This window comes from Saimiri boliviensis, chromosome X (assembly GCF_048565385.1).
Source record: "Saimiri boliviensis isolate mSaiBol1 chromosome X, mSaiBol1.pri, whole genome shotgun sequence".
NCBI lineage: Eukaryota > Metazoa > Chordata > Mammalia > Primates > Cebidae > Saimiri > Saimiri boliviensis.
The window spans coordinates 48,802,065-48,814,586 of record NC_133470.1 but is presented as its reverse complement, the minus strand read 5'-3'; the positions used below and the strand labels follow the sequence as shown (position 1 = coordinate 48,814,586).

The following is a 12,522-nucleotide window of genomic DNA, read 5'->3' as shown; positions in this document are numbered from 1 at the left end:
TTGGCCTGAACATAATATCGCGAGATTTGCCGGCCGCCCGGCCTGCACTGCGGCGTTTCCCGCGCGGACTACATCAGTTCCCGGTCGTACGGCGCGGCCTGTCGTACTGCCGCCGGCGCCACGGCCGTCATGGGGTTCCTGAAACTGATTGAGATCGAGAACTTTAAGTCGTACAAGGGTCGACAGATTATCGGACCATTTCAGAGGTTCACCGCCATCATTGGACCAAATGGCTCTGGTGAGATAAACCTGGCTGCGGCCCTCCTTACGTCCCGGCCTGGACCCCCTATCCGGTGCTGGAGTAGTGCAACTTGGCCCATGTAACCTGAAACGTCGAGGACCCTACGGGTTCCTTGCCCCTCCACAGGGGGTTCTGCTGGAACCCGCTGTCCCCGCGCGGCTGCTCTAACTCGAACCCCTTCCAGGTGTCACTTGCGGCTTCCTGCGCGGCCCCCGCCCTGGCCGAGTGGTACTGGCCGAGCTGCCCGTTACTCCGCCCACTTCCCCCTCCCGCCAAAGGAGGCGCGTCCGGAGCCAGCTGCCCGCCAGCTGCCAGTCCCCCGCCACGCGGCTCCCTGCCGGATCGGCCCCAGCCAGCTTCCCAGCCTTATTTGACCCTCTCCGGAAAATGTGGGGACAGGTCGTAGTTCTCCTGTGGCCTCCAGTCCCAAACGGTGCACTTCTGTTTTAGCCCAGCGTCCCCTTCTGCCTTGCATTGGTATACTCCAACTCTTTCCTTTTTACTCCTCTCCCAAGGCGCCACTTTTGAATTTCAGACCCAGCGCTCTGGTCTTTAGAGTGCTTGAGGTCTCGATCCCTACCCCCAACCGCTATATTAAAGGTAGTTGCCTCGAACTCGCCCCACCGAAACCGTCAAAAGCCGAAACTCATTGTTTTACTAAATTTGTTGAATGCTTATTGTTTATCGGGAGTTTTTCAATTTCAAGTTGTGGAGACAGCGGAGAATAGAATAAACCCAAGTCCATGCTCACAGGGAGCTTATATTCCAGAGGGGAAAGAAGTTAAAGAAGGAGAAAATAAGATGGTTTTAGGCTGTCGTAAGTGCTATGCAGGAAATGAGACAGGTGGATGTAATAAAGTGACTTGGGTGTTGTCTTTAGAAAGTGTGGTCAGGTAGGGCCGGGCGCGGCGGCTCACGCCTGTAATCCCAGCACTTTGGGAGGCCGAGGCGGATGGATCACGAGGTCAAGAGATCGAGACCATCCTGGTCAACATGGGGAAACCCCGTCTCTACTAAAAATACAAAAAATTAGCTGGGCATGGTGGCGCGTGCCTGTAATCCCAGCTACTCAGGAGGCCGAGGCAGGAGAATTGCCTGAACCCAGGAGGCGGAGGTTGCGGTGAGCCGAGGTCGTGTCATTGCACTCCAGCCTGGGTAACAAGAGTGAAACTCCGTCTAAAAAAAAAAAGTAAAGAAAGAGTGGTTAGGTAAAGCCTCTGTTTTGTATCTTCCTATCTCCAAACGATACATCATGGATTTCTCTTATCTCAGATGTTCATTTGGAATCTTGCTGTAGTCTTCCACCCCAGAGATGTTCTAGCTGAATCATAGCATAAGAGGCTGCCCTTGCTGAAGTAGCACATACTGAGTACCTTCCCTGGCGTCTCAATGTCTCAACAGTGGCACTGTTGACATTTTCAGCGAGATAGTCCTTTGCTGTGGGACATGCCCTGTGCATTGCAGATGTTTAACAGTATCCCTGGCGTCTACCTGCTAGATGACAGTAGCACTCCTACTCCCCCGGCATGACAATCACAACTGTCTCCAGACGTTGCCAAATGTCGCAGGGAATGAATGTGACTCCCCCTAACCCCCAATTTGTTTGAGAACCACTGGCCTGGAGGATTAATGCTTGGTGACCACCCAGTTTCCTAGGGTTTTGGTGTAGTGGCCCCTGTTGAAAGAGCTAGGATGTACCTCTTGGCATTCAGTCACCTCAGCATTAGATTTGTATTCTCAGCTGTTCTGAAAAGGGCCGTGCCTGCCCCTGATTTTCAAGGTCCACCTCTACAAGGCATTCCTTTAGTCCAGGTGTCCCCAAACTTTTTACACAGGGGGCCAGTTCACTGTCCCTCAGACCGTTGGAGGGCCGCCACATACTGTGCTCCTCTCACTGACCACCAATGAAAGAGGTGCCCCTTCCTGAAGTGCGGCGGGGGACCGGATAAATGGCCTCAGGGGCCGCAGTTTGGGGACGCCTGCTTTAGTCCCTTTGCTGAATTACTCTTCCTCTGTGGCATACCGTAGACACTTGGCACACATTAATGTTTTAAGTCCTGTATTGATAGTGTCTGTTTTCATATCTTAATTGGTCTGTGAGTACCGTAAAGCAGACATTCCTTGAAAAGTTTTACTGGTGTTCAGTCCATAATATATATTAGAAAAATGTTTACAAGATTGATTGTGATTAGAGAGGCCTGTGGTTGTGAGATGTTTTTGTCATCCCTGGAAATGATGGGAGAAGCCTAAAGGTTGGATATTAGTTCCTAAAAGGCTGACTCAGGCGTCCCCAAACTGCGGACCTCTGAGGCCATTTATCCAGCCCTTCCCTCCCCCCCCACCGCCGAACTTCAGGAAGGGGCACCTCTTTCATTGGTGGTCAGTGAGAGGAGCACAGTATGTGACGGCCCTCCAACGGTCTGAGGGACAGTGAACTGGCCCCCTGTGTAAAAAGTTTGGGGATGCCTGGGCTGACTCCTGGTCTGCATGATGTTCTAGTCCTGCTGTGATGAGGGAGACAAGAACTGAGTCCAGACTTGTGTTAGGATAGGACTCATTAATTAATTACCTACTGTGTGTGTCAAGTACTTTATTTTTTTGGTACCTGTTTCTTTTTTTTTTTTCTTGAGATAGTCTCTCGTTCTCTTGTCCAGGCTGGAGTGCAGTGGCATGATCTTGGCTCACTGCAACCTCTGCCTCTTGGGTTCAAGGATTCTCGTGCCTCAGCCTCCCAAATAGCTGGGACTACAGGTGTGCACCACCACACCTGGGTAGTTTTTGTATTTTTAGTAGAGATGGTGTTTTGCCTTGTTGGCCAGGGTGGTCTCAAACTCCTGGGCTCAAGTGATCTGCCGGGCTCGAGTGATCTGCCCGCCTCAGCCTCCCAAAGTGCTGGGATTACAGGCATGAGCCACTGTGCCCAGCCAAGGGACCCTTTACATTTAAATTCTCAAAATGACCCTAGGAGGGAAATGCCAATAGCTTTGTTTTATACGTGAGGAGACTTCGGCACAGAGGTGTGATAACTTGTCCGTGGTTCTCAGAACCCATGCCTGTGCTCCTGCCATTCCAACAGATGTATGTGCCACACATATTTTTAGACCTGTGAGTTGTGGTTTTTTCATTTTTTTCCAGGTGAAGGAATGGAAGGTCAGCTAAGAAGTAGTGAAAGTAAAATTAGAATCTGATCTGTTGGTTTTTTTTTTTTTTTGGAGATGGAGTCTCATTCTGTGGTCCACGCTGGAGTGCAGTGGTGGGATTTTGGCTTACTGCAGCCTCTGCCTCCCAGGTTCAAGCTATTCTTCTGCCTCAGCCTCTCAAGTAGCTGGGATCACAGGTGTGTACCACCACCCTGGCTAATTTTTGTATTTTGGTGGCAATAGGGTTTCACCATGTTGGCCAGGCTGGTCTTGGACTCCTGACCTCAAGTGATCCACCCACTTCAGCCTCCCAAAGTACTGAGATTATAGTCGTCGTCGTGAGCCACCTCACCCGGCCTTTTTTTTTTTTTTTTGAGTCAGCGTCTCGCTCTGTCATTAAGGCTGGAGTATAGTGGCACAATCATGGCTCATTGCAGTCTCAACTTCCTGGGATCAAGCAACCCTCCCACCTCAGCCTCTGGAGTAGCCAGGACAACTGGAGTGTGCCACCATGCCCAGTTAATTTTTGTATTTTTTGTAGGGACAGGATTTTGCCTTGTTGCCCAGGCTGGTCTCAAACTTCTGAGATGAGTGATCTGCCCACTTCTGCTTCCCAAAGTGCTGGGATTACAGGAGTGAGATACCGTGCTCAACCTAGTCATGGTCTTATACCATCTCCATGGAAGGACTTGGGCTGCTTTTTTATGGCTGAGTAGAAAGGTGTTGGAAATCAGATCTTCAGTTTGAAGTCATATATAAGTTGTTTAGGGAGAATCTTGAGATAGAAATTATAGAGACTAAACTGTTCCTCCCTGTCCACCAGCCCATCTAAACTTTTTTTTTTCTTTTTCTTTTTTTTTTTTTTGAGACGGAGTTTCGCTCTTGTTACCCAGGCTGGAGTGCAATGGCGCAATCTCGGCTCACCGCAACCTCCGCCTCCTGGGCTAAGGCAATTCTCCTGCCTCAGCCTCCTAAGTAGCTGGGATTACAGGCACACGCCACCATGCCCAGCTAATTTTTTGCACCTTTAGTAGAGACGGGGTTTCACCATGTTGACCAGGATGGTCTCGATCTCTCGACCTCGTGATCCACCCGCCTTGGCCTCCCAAAGTGCTGGGATTACAGGCTTGAGCCACCGCGCCCGGCCTTTTTTCTTTTCTTTTCTTTTTTTTTTTTTTTTTGAGACAGTCTCCCTCCCTCTGTTGCCCAGGCTGGAATGCAGTGGCGTAATCTCGTCTCACTGTTTAACTTCCACCTTCTGGGTTTAAGTGATTCTCGTGCCTGAGCCTCCCGAGTAGCTGGGATTACAGGCACACACCACCTTGCCTGGCTAATTTTTTATTTTTAGTAGAGATGGGGTTTCACCATGTTGGCCAGGTTGCTCTCAAACTTTTGACCTCAGGTGATCCGCCTACTTCGGCCTTCCCCAGTGCTGGGATTACAGGCATGAGCCACCGTGCCTGGCCTAAACATTAAAAAAAAAAAAAAAAAACCTGTTTTTTTGGCCAGGCACAGTGGGTCATGCCTATAACCGCAGCACTTTGGGAGTCCAAGGTGGAAGATCTCTTGAGCTCAGGAGTTTGAGACCAGCCTAGGCAACGTAGGGAAACCCTGCCTCTACAAAAATCCAAAAACTAGCTGGGTGTGCTGGCTCCTGCCCATGGTTCCAGCTGCTTCGGAGGCTGAGACAAGAGGATCACGTGAGCCAAGGAAGTCAGGGGTGCAGTGAGCTGTGATCCTGCTACTGCACTCCAATCTGGGCGACAAATGAAGAAATAAGGGCTGGACATGGTAGCTTACCCCTGTAATCCTAGCGCTTTAGGAGGCCAAGGTGGGTGGATCACTTGAGGTCAGTAGTTCGAGAACAACCTGGCTTACGTGATGAAACCCCATCTCTACTAAAGGTACAAAAATTAGCCGGGTGTGGTGGAATGCACTTGTAGTCCCAGTGATTCAGGAGTCTGAGGCAGGAGAATCACTTGAACCTGGTGGGTGGAAGTTGCAGTGAGCCGAGATTGTACCACTGCGTTCCTGCCTGGGCAACAGAGTAAGACTCCATCTCAAAAAATAAATAAAATAAATAAATAATATCTTTTTTTCAGATTCTAAATTGAAGAAAGTAAAAACTAACTCTACTACTGAAAGGATGGCCACTGTTAATGTTGAAAACCTTATTTATTTGAATAGCTGATACGTGAACATGGCATGCAATTTTAAAAATCCTTTAGAATATACAGTAGTAGAAAGAAGACTCCTTGACCCCAGCTGTTTAGTTTCTTTCTCAGCGGCAATTACTGTTGCACTGTTTACATGTTCATATATTTGTTTCCTGTGCCTTCTCCTCTCCTCCAATTTTATTATGAAATTTTATAAGCACATATTTGCAAGCATTAGTCATTTTGAAGCAAATTACAGACTCAATTACATTTCACCCCAAGTGCTTTAGCATTCACCTCTTAAAATCATCATTCTCCTGTACTACCGCTATTTTGTGATCACAGCTAAGAAAATTTCCTCATGTTATCAATTATCCAGTTTATATTTAAGCTTCCTTAATTTGCTTCCTAAATGTCTTTTTGTTGTTTTGGAACCAGAGTCGAGTCAGAGTTTGTGCACTGTTTGCCTGTGTCTCAGAAATCTCTCATGGTTGGCCGGGCGCGGTGGCTCACGCCTGTAATCCCAGCACTTTGGGAGGCCGAGGCGGGTGGATCACGAGGTCGAGAGATCGAGACCATCCTGGTCAACATGGTGAAACCCTGTCTCTACTAAAAATACAAAAAATTAGCTGGGCATGGTGGCGCGTGCCTGTAATCTCAGCTACTCAGGAGGCTGAGGCAGGAGAATTGCCTGAACCCAGGAGGCGGAGGTTGCGGTGAGCCGAGATTGCGCCATTGCACTCCAGCCTGGGTAACAAGAGCGAAACTCCGTCTCAAAAAAAAAAAAAAAAGAAATCTCTAATGGTTTGGAATGGTTCTCTCAACCTTTCCTTTTAGACACTTTTTTTCTTTGTTTTTTTGAGAGAGAGTCTTCCTCTATCGCCCAGGCTGGAGTGCAGTGGCACGATCTTGGCTCACTGCAACCTCTGCCTTCCAGGTTCAAACGATTCTCCTGCCTCAGCCTCCCGAGTAGCTGGGACTACAGGCACATGTTACCGTGCCCAGCTAATTTTTTGTATTTTTTAGTAGAGATGGGGTTTCACTGTGTTAGCCAGGATGGTCTCATCTCCTGACCTCATGATCCATCCGCCTCAGCCTCCCAAAGTGCTGGGATTACAGGCATGAGCCACCGTGCCCAGCCGACACTGACTTTTTGGAAAGATCAGGCCATTTGTCTTGTAGAACATCCCACGTTCTGTGTTCATGTTAAGGTTTCCATGAGGAAACTTTACTATATTCCTCTATATTGTATTGCTGTATTTCCTAGAAACTGGAAGATAAGTCTAAAGCAGGTGTCCCCAAACTATGGCCCACGGGCTGCATGTGGCCCCCCTGAGGCCATTTACGCAGCCCCCTGCCGCACTTCAGGAAGGGGCACCTCTTTCATTGGTGGTCAGTGAGAGGAGCACAGTATGTGGCGGCCCTCCAACGGTCTGAGGGACAGTGAACTGGCTCCCTGTGTAAAAAGTTTGGGGACGCCTGGTCTAAAGGCTTGTTTAGGTTCAAGTTAGTCTTGCTCTGTCGCCCAGGCTGGAGTACAGTGGTGTCCTCATAGCTCACTGCAGCCCTGAGCTCCTGAGCTCAAGCGATCCTCCTTCCTCAGCCTCTTCAGTAGCTGAGACTACAGGTGCATGCCACCAGGCCCAGCTAATTTTTAAAGTTTTGGTAGAGACTGGGTTTTGCCTTGTTGTTGAAGGTGATTTCAAACTCCTGATTTCAAGCGATCTCCCTGCCTCGGCCTTCCAAAGTACTGGGATTACAGGTGTGTGCCACTATGCTTGGCCTGGGTCCTATTGTATAGCTTCTGACTACTATACAGTAACTGCTTGAGTACTGAGGGGACATTCTTGTTTGTCTCAATATCTTTTTTTTTTTTTTTTTTTGAGACAGAGTTTTGCTCTTGTTACCCAGGCTGGAGTGCAATGGCGCGATCTCGGCTCACTGCAACCTCCGCCTCCTGGGTTCAGGCAATTCTCCTGCCTCAGCCTCCTGAGTAGCTGGGATTACAGGCATGCGCCACCATGCCCAGCTGATTTTTTGTATTTTTAGTAGAGACGGGGTTTCAGCATGTTGACCAAGATGGTCTCGATCTCTTGACCTCGTGATCCACCCGCCTCGGCCTCCCAAAGTGCTGGGATTACAGGCTTGAGCCACCGTGCCCGGCCCTAATCTTTATTTCTTTTCCTCTCTTCATCCTGACTTTCCCTCTACTGCCTTGTCCCCTCTTCCCTTAGGTAAGTCAAATCTCATGGATGCCATCAGCTTTGTGCTAGGTGAAAAAACCAGCAACCTGCGGGTAAAGACCCTGCGGGACCTGATCCATGGAGCTCCTGTGGGCAAGCCAGCTGCCAACCGGGCTTTCGTCAGTATGGTCTACTCTGAGGAGGGTGCTGAGGACCGCACCTTTGCCCGTGTCATTGTAGGTGGGTGAGGCTTGCCAGAAGGCTCTCTTTGGGTCCTGGGAGGTGGCTAGAGTATTTGACTGGGACAGGAGGGAGGCCTGACCCTTGCCAACTCATGCATTGTTTTGTAGGGGGTTCCTCTGAGTACAAGATCAACAACAAAGTGGTCCAGCTACATGAGTACAGTGAGGAATTAGAGAAGTTGGGCATTCTCATCAAAGCTCGTAACTTCCTCGTTTTCCAGGTGGGCGGTTTTAACAGTTGTTGGCTATCTGGTTTTTGCCAAACCATGTCCCATCCCTACTGTGCCTGCTTCATCTCAGGCTTTATCATCTCTCCCTTGAACTAATGTAGCACCTTCTTCACTGAGCTTCCCGACTCAAGTATGGCCCCTGAGCCAGGTTCATCTTATGAGGACACACATTTGTTTTATTTCCCCTCCCTTTTTTCCTTAAAGCATTTCCGTGATTCCTTATTGCCTTACAGTGGTGGTTCTTAAACTGTAGTCTCCACACCAGCAGTATCAACATTACCTGGGAACATGTTAGAAACTGCACATTCTTGGGCCCTATCCTAGACCTCCTGACTTGGAAGAAACTGTGGGGTGGGGCAGAGCAGTTTGTGTTTTACCAAGCTCTCCCGGTTATTATGATGCTGGCTGAAATTTGAGAACTGTTGCCTTAGGATGAGATCCAAATTCCTAAGCCTATCATTTGGGAAATATCATCATCGAAATCCAAATACCATCTGCATGCTCTTCTCTTCCAGCCTTGCACTGCAGCCTACTTAAACCATTTATGGTTCTGCAAATTCACCTGCTTTCTTTGGCCTACAGGTCTTTGCATATTAATTTACCTCTACATGGAATAACCTTTTCTTTTTTTGTTTTTGAGATGGAGTTTCACTTGTCACCCAGGCTGGAGTGCAGTGGCACGATCTCAGCTCACTGCAACCTCCACCTCCCGAGTTCGAGCGATTCTCCTGCCTTAGCCTCCTGAGTAGCTGGGACTACAGGCACCTGCCACCACACCTGGCTAAGTTTTGTATTTTTGCTAGAGACAGGGTTCCACCATTTTTGGCCAGGCTAGTCTTGAATTCCTGACCTCAGGTGATCCTCCTGCCTTGGCCTCCCAAAGTGCTGGGATTACAGGCATGAGCTACCATGACTGTTCACCTTTTGTCTTTTATTTTCTTGGTTAGTTTCCTCCCATCTTCCAAACTCAGCACAGATGTCACCTTTGGGAAGCCTTCTGAGATGGCTATCCCTGTCAGTCTCCTACCCCCAAGCTTCATTTTGTCCTTTTCATGTGCTGTTTCTGTTACTGCACATAACACTGTGTTGTCTTTATGTTTGTCCCTTCCCTTTGGCTCCCTGTGCTCCACAGAGGGCAAGGGATTTGTCCTCAAAGCCCAGTGTGAAATGTGGCACCAGGGGCGTGGGAGAGAACGTCAGTGAACTTTTTTGGATGAAGGAGTGGAAATGGGTAAGGTGAACTGGGCTGGCTGGGGTCTGAAGTGGAAGAGTGTTTCGACCTTTACTAGGGTGCTGTGGAATCTATTGCCATGAAGAACCCCAAAGAGAGGACAGCTCTATTTGAAGAGATTAGTCGCTCTGGGGAGCTAGCACAGGAGTATGACAAGCGAAAGAAGGAAATGGTGAAGGCCGAAGAGGACACACAGTTTAATTACCATCGCAAGAAAAATATTGCAGCTGAACGCAAGGAAGCAAAGCAGGAGAAAGAAGAGGTAGGTGGCCAAGCTACCTCCTGGATCTGAGGGACTAGGATGGAGCCAGTGCCTTATCGATGCACCCCTGCCACCATTCCCCTGTTTGCACAGGCTGACCGCTACCAGCGCCTGAAGGATGAGGTAGTACGAGCTCAGGTACAGCTGCAGCTCTTTAAGCTTTACCATAATGAAGTGGAAATTGAGAAGCTTAACAAGGAACTGGCCTCTAAGAACAAGGAGATCGAGAAGGACAAGAAGCGTATGGACAAGGTGGAGGATGAGCTGAAGGAAAAGAAGAAGGAGCTGGGCAAAATGATGCGGGAGCAGCAGCAGATTGAGAAAGAGATCAAGTAAGAGGCGGACCTGGGCCTGCAACTTGTGGGAAACCAAGAGGCCATGCTGTTCATTAGGGTTCCTCCGAGCCCGCTTATTTCTGTTATTTTCCTGACTCGCTTTTGTAAGAACGAAGCCCATTTCTTGACTTGCAGTTTAGACAAATAGATATTTAAGCAATCAGGCCCTGGGTAGACAGGTGCTCAGATGAGGGAGAACTCAAAAGGGGTGGTGGCCTTGCCAAGAAAGAGGAAGCAGTGTGAGGCTGAGCCAATGGAATGGCTGGGAAGGCCTTCCTAGAAGAGGAAAACTGAAGCTAGAAGTTTAAAGGATAGGAATTTGAAAAGGTTAGATCAGACAGGGGCCAACTAAGTAAATACAGGATGTTCCCGGGAGTTGTTAATGATTGTCCTGGCCAGGGTTGAGGCAGAGTTGGTAGCTTTTCCTTATGGAGTGGCTGGAATGCCAGGGTGAAGTCATACCTTCCAGAGAGTAGTCAGACTGCCCCTTTTTTTCAGCATCTGTGGGGCATCATGCCCTTGTTCTTTAATTCCCTGAGGTTGGCTCAGGGGCTTAAGCTCCCCTTAGGGTAAAAAGCCTGGGAACCCTCCCTTCTTCCATAATGTTCACTGGTTTCCCCCGCCCCTCTGGCAAAAGGGAGAAGGATTCAGAATTGAACCAGAAGCGGCCTCAGTACATCAAAGCCAAGGAGAATACCTCCCACAAAATCAAGAAGCTGGAAGCAGCAAAGAAGTCTCTGCAGAATGCTCAGAAGCACTACAAGAAGCGTAAAGGTGACATGGATGAGCTGGAGAAGGAGATGCTGTCAGTGGAGAAGGCCCGGCAGGAGTTTGAAGAACGGATGGAAGAGGAGAGTCAGAGTCAGGGCAGAGATTTGACCTTGGAGGAGAATCAGGTAAGTTCTAGAAGGGGTTGGCAGGGAGGAGATCCCTGGACTGACATCTGCTGACTTGGTCATCCCTGTTCTCTTTCCCTGTCCCTAACACAGGTGAAGAAATACCACCGGTTGAAAGAAGAAGCCAGCAAGAGAGCAGCTACCCTGGCCCAGGAGCTGGAGAAATTCAATCGAGACCAGAAAGCTGACCAGGACCGTTTGGATCTGGAAGAACGGAAGAAAGTAGAGACAGAGGTGGGCTACAGTTATTATGGTTGATGGTCCACAGAAAAGGAAGTACAGGTTGAGCATTCCAAATCCAAAATAATCCAAAATGTGAAAGATTTCTGGTCCCAAGCACTTTGGATGAGAGATACCCAACGTGTAATGATAGTCTTTTTTTTTTTTTTTTTTTTTTTTGAGACACGATCTCATTCTGTTACCCTGGCTGGAGTGCAGTGGTGCAGTCTTGGCTCACCACAACCTCTGCCTCCCAGGTTCAAGCGAGTCTCCTGCCTCAGCCTCCCAAGTAGCTGGGGTTACAGACACCCGCCACCACACCCAGCGAATTTTTCTTTGTATTTTTTTTTTTTTTTTTTTTGAGACGGAGTTTCGCTCTTGTTACCCAGGCTGGAGTGCAATGGCACGATCTCGGCTCACCGCAACCTCCGCCTCTTGGGTTCAGGCAATTCTCCTGCCTCAGCCTCCTGAGTAGCTGGGATTACAGGCACGCGCCACCATGCCCAGCTAATTTTTTGTATTTTTAGTAGAGACGGGGTTTCACCGTGTTGACCAGGTTGGTCTCGATCTCTCGACCTTGTGATCCACCCGCCTCGGCCTCCCAAAGTGCTAGGATTACAGGCTTGAGCCACCGCGCCCGGCCTTTTTTTGTATTTTTAGTAGAGCTGGGGTATCTCCATGTTGGCCACGCTGGTCTTGAACTCCTGGCCTCAAGTGATCTGCCCCTCTCCACCTCCCAAAGTGCTGGGATTATAGGTGTGGCTCAGTGCCTGGCTGATAGTCTTTTTTTTTTTTTTTTTTTTTTTTTGAGACGGAGTTTCGCTCTTGTTACCCAGGCTGGAGTGCAATGGCGCGATCTCGGCTCACCGCAACCTCCGCCTCCTGGGTTCAGGCAATTCTCCTGCCTCAGCCTCCTGAGTAGCTGGGATTACAGGCATATGCCACCATGCCCAGCTACTTTTTTGTATTTTTAGTAGAGACGGGGTTTCACCATGTTGACCAGGATGGTCTCGATCTCTTGACCTTGTGATCCACCCGCCTCGGCCTCCCAAAGTGCTGGGATTACAGGCTTGAGCCACCGTGCCCGGCCGATAGTCTTAATGATAATGACAGTAGCTGACATCTGTTGAGCACTACTGTATGATAGGCAGTGTTCTTTACATGTATTTACTCATTTAATTCTTCATTTATGATTACTTTTATGGAATGGCTACTATTACCCTATTTTACAAATGAAGAAATGACGACACAGTAATTTGCCTAAGGTCACAAGGAGTTATTGTTATTTTTGAGACAGGGTCTTTTCTCTGTCATGCAGGCTGAAGTGCAGTGGTGTGACCATGGCTCACTGCAGCCTCGACTTCCCGGGATCAAGTAATCTTTCTGC

At 48.9% G+C, this 12,522-nt stretch overlaps 1 protein-coding gene across 3 annotated transcripts in view; it reads left to right on the top strand.

Annotated features, from left to right (window-relative positions):
* Positions 1-36: 36 nt before the first annotated feature.
* The window catches only part of SMC1A (structural maintenance of chromosomes 1A), a 65,908-nt gene continuing 53,422 nt past the window's right edge, over positions 37-12,522 (top strand). Inside the window, exons 1-7 of one of the 3 annotated variants that reach the window (XR_012515663.1) lie at positions 37-238; positions 7,772-7,960; positions 8,071-8,183; positions 9,482-9,685; positions 9,779-10,017; positions 10,658-10,916; positions 11,010-11,150. Coding sequence is in view for 2 of the 3 variants with exons in the window: in XM_039475416.2 (XP_039331350.1) it covers positions 130-238; positions 7,772-7,960; positions 8,071-8,183; positions 9,482-9,685; positions 9,779-10,017; positions 10,658-10,916; positions 11,010-11,150 (1,254 nt within the window). In the remaining variant the exon portion in view is untranslated. The remainder of the gene's footprint in view (positions 239-7,771; positions 7,961-8,070; positions 8,184-9,481; positions 9,686-9,778; positions 10,018-10,657; positions 10,917-11,009; positions 11,151-12,522) is intronic. The other 2 variants (XM_039475416.2, XM_003943715.4) reach the window with 2 other exon arrangements.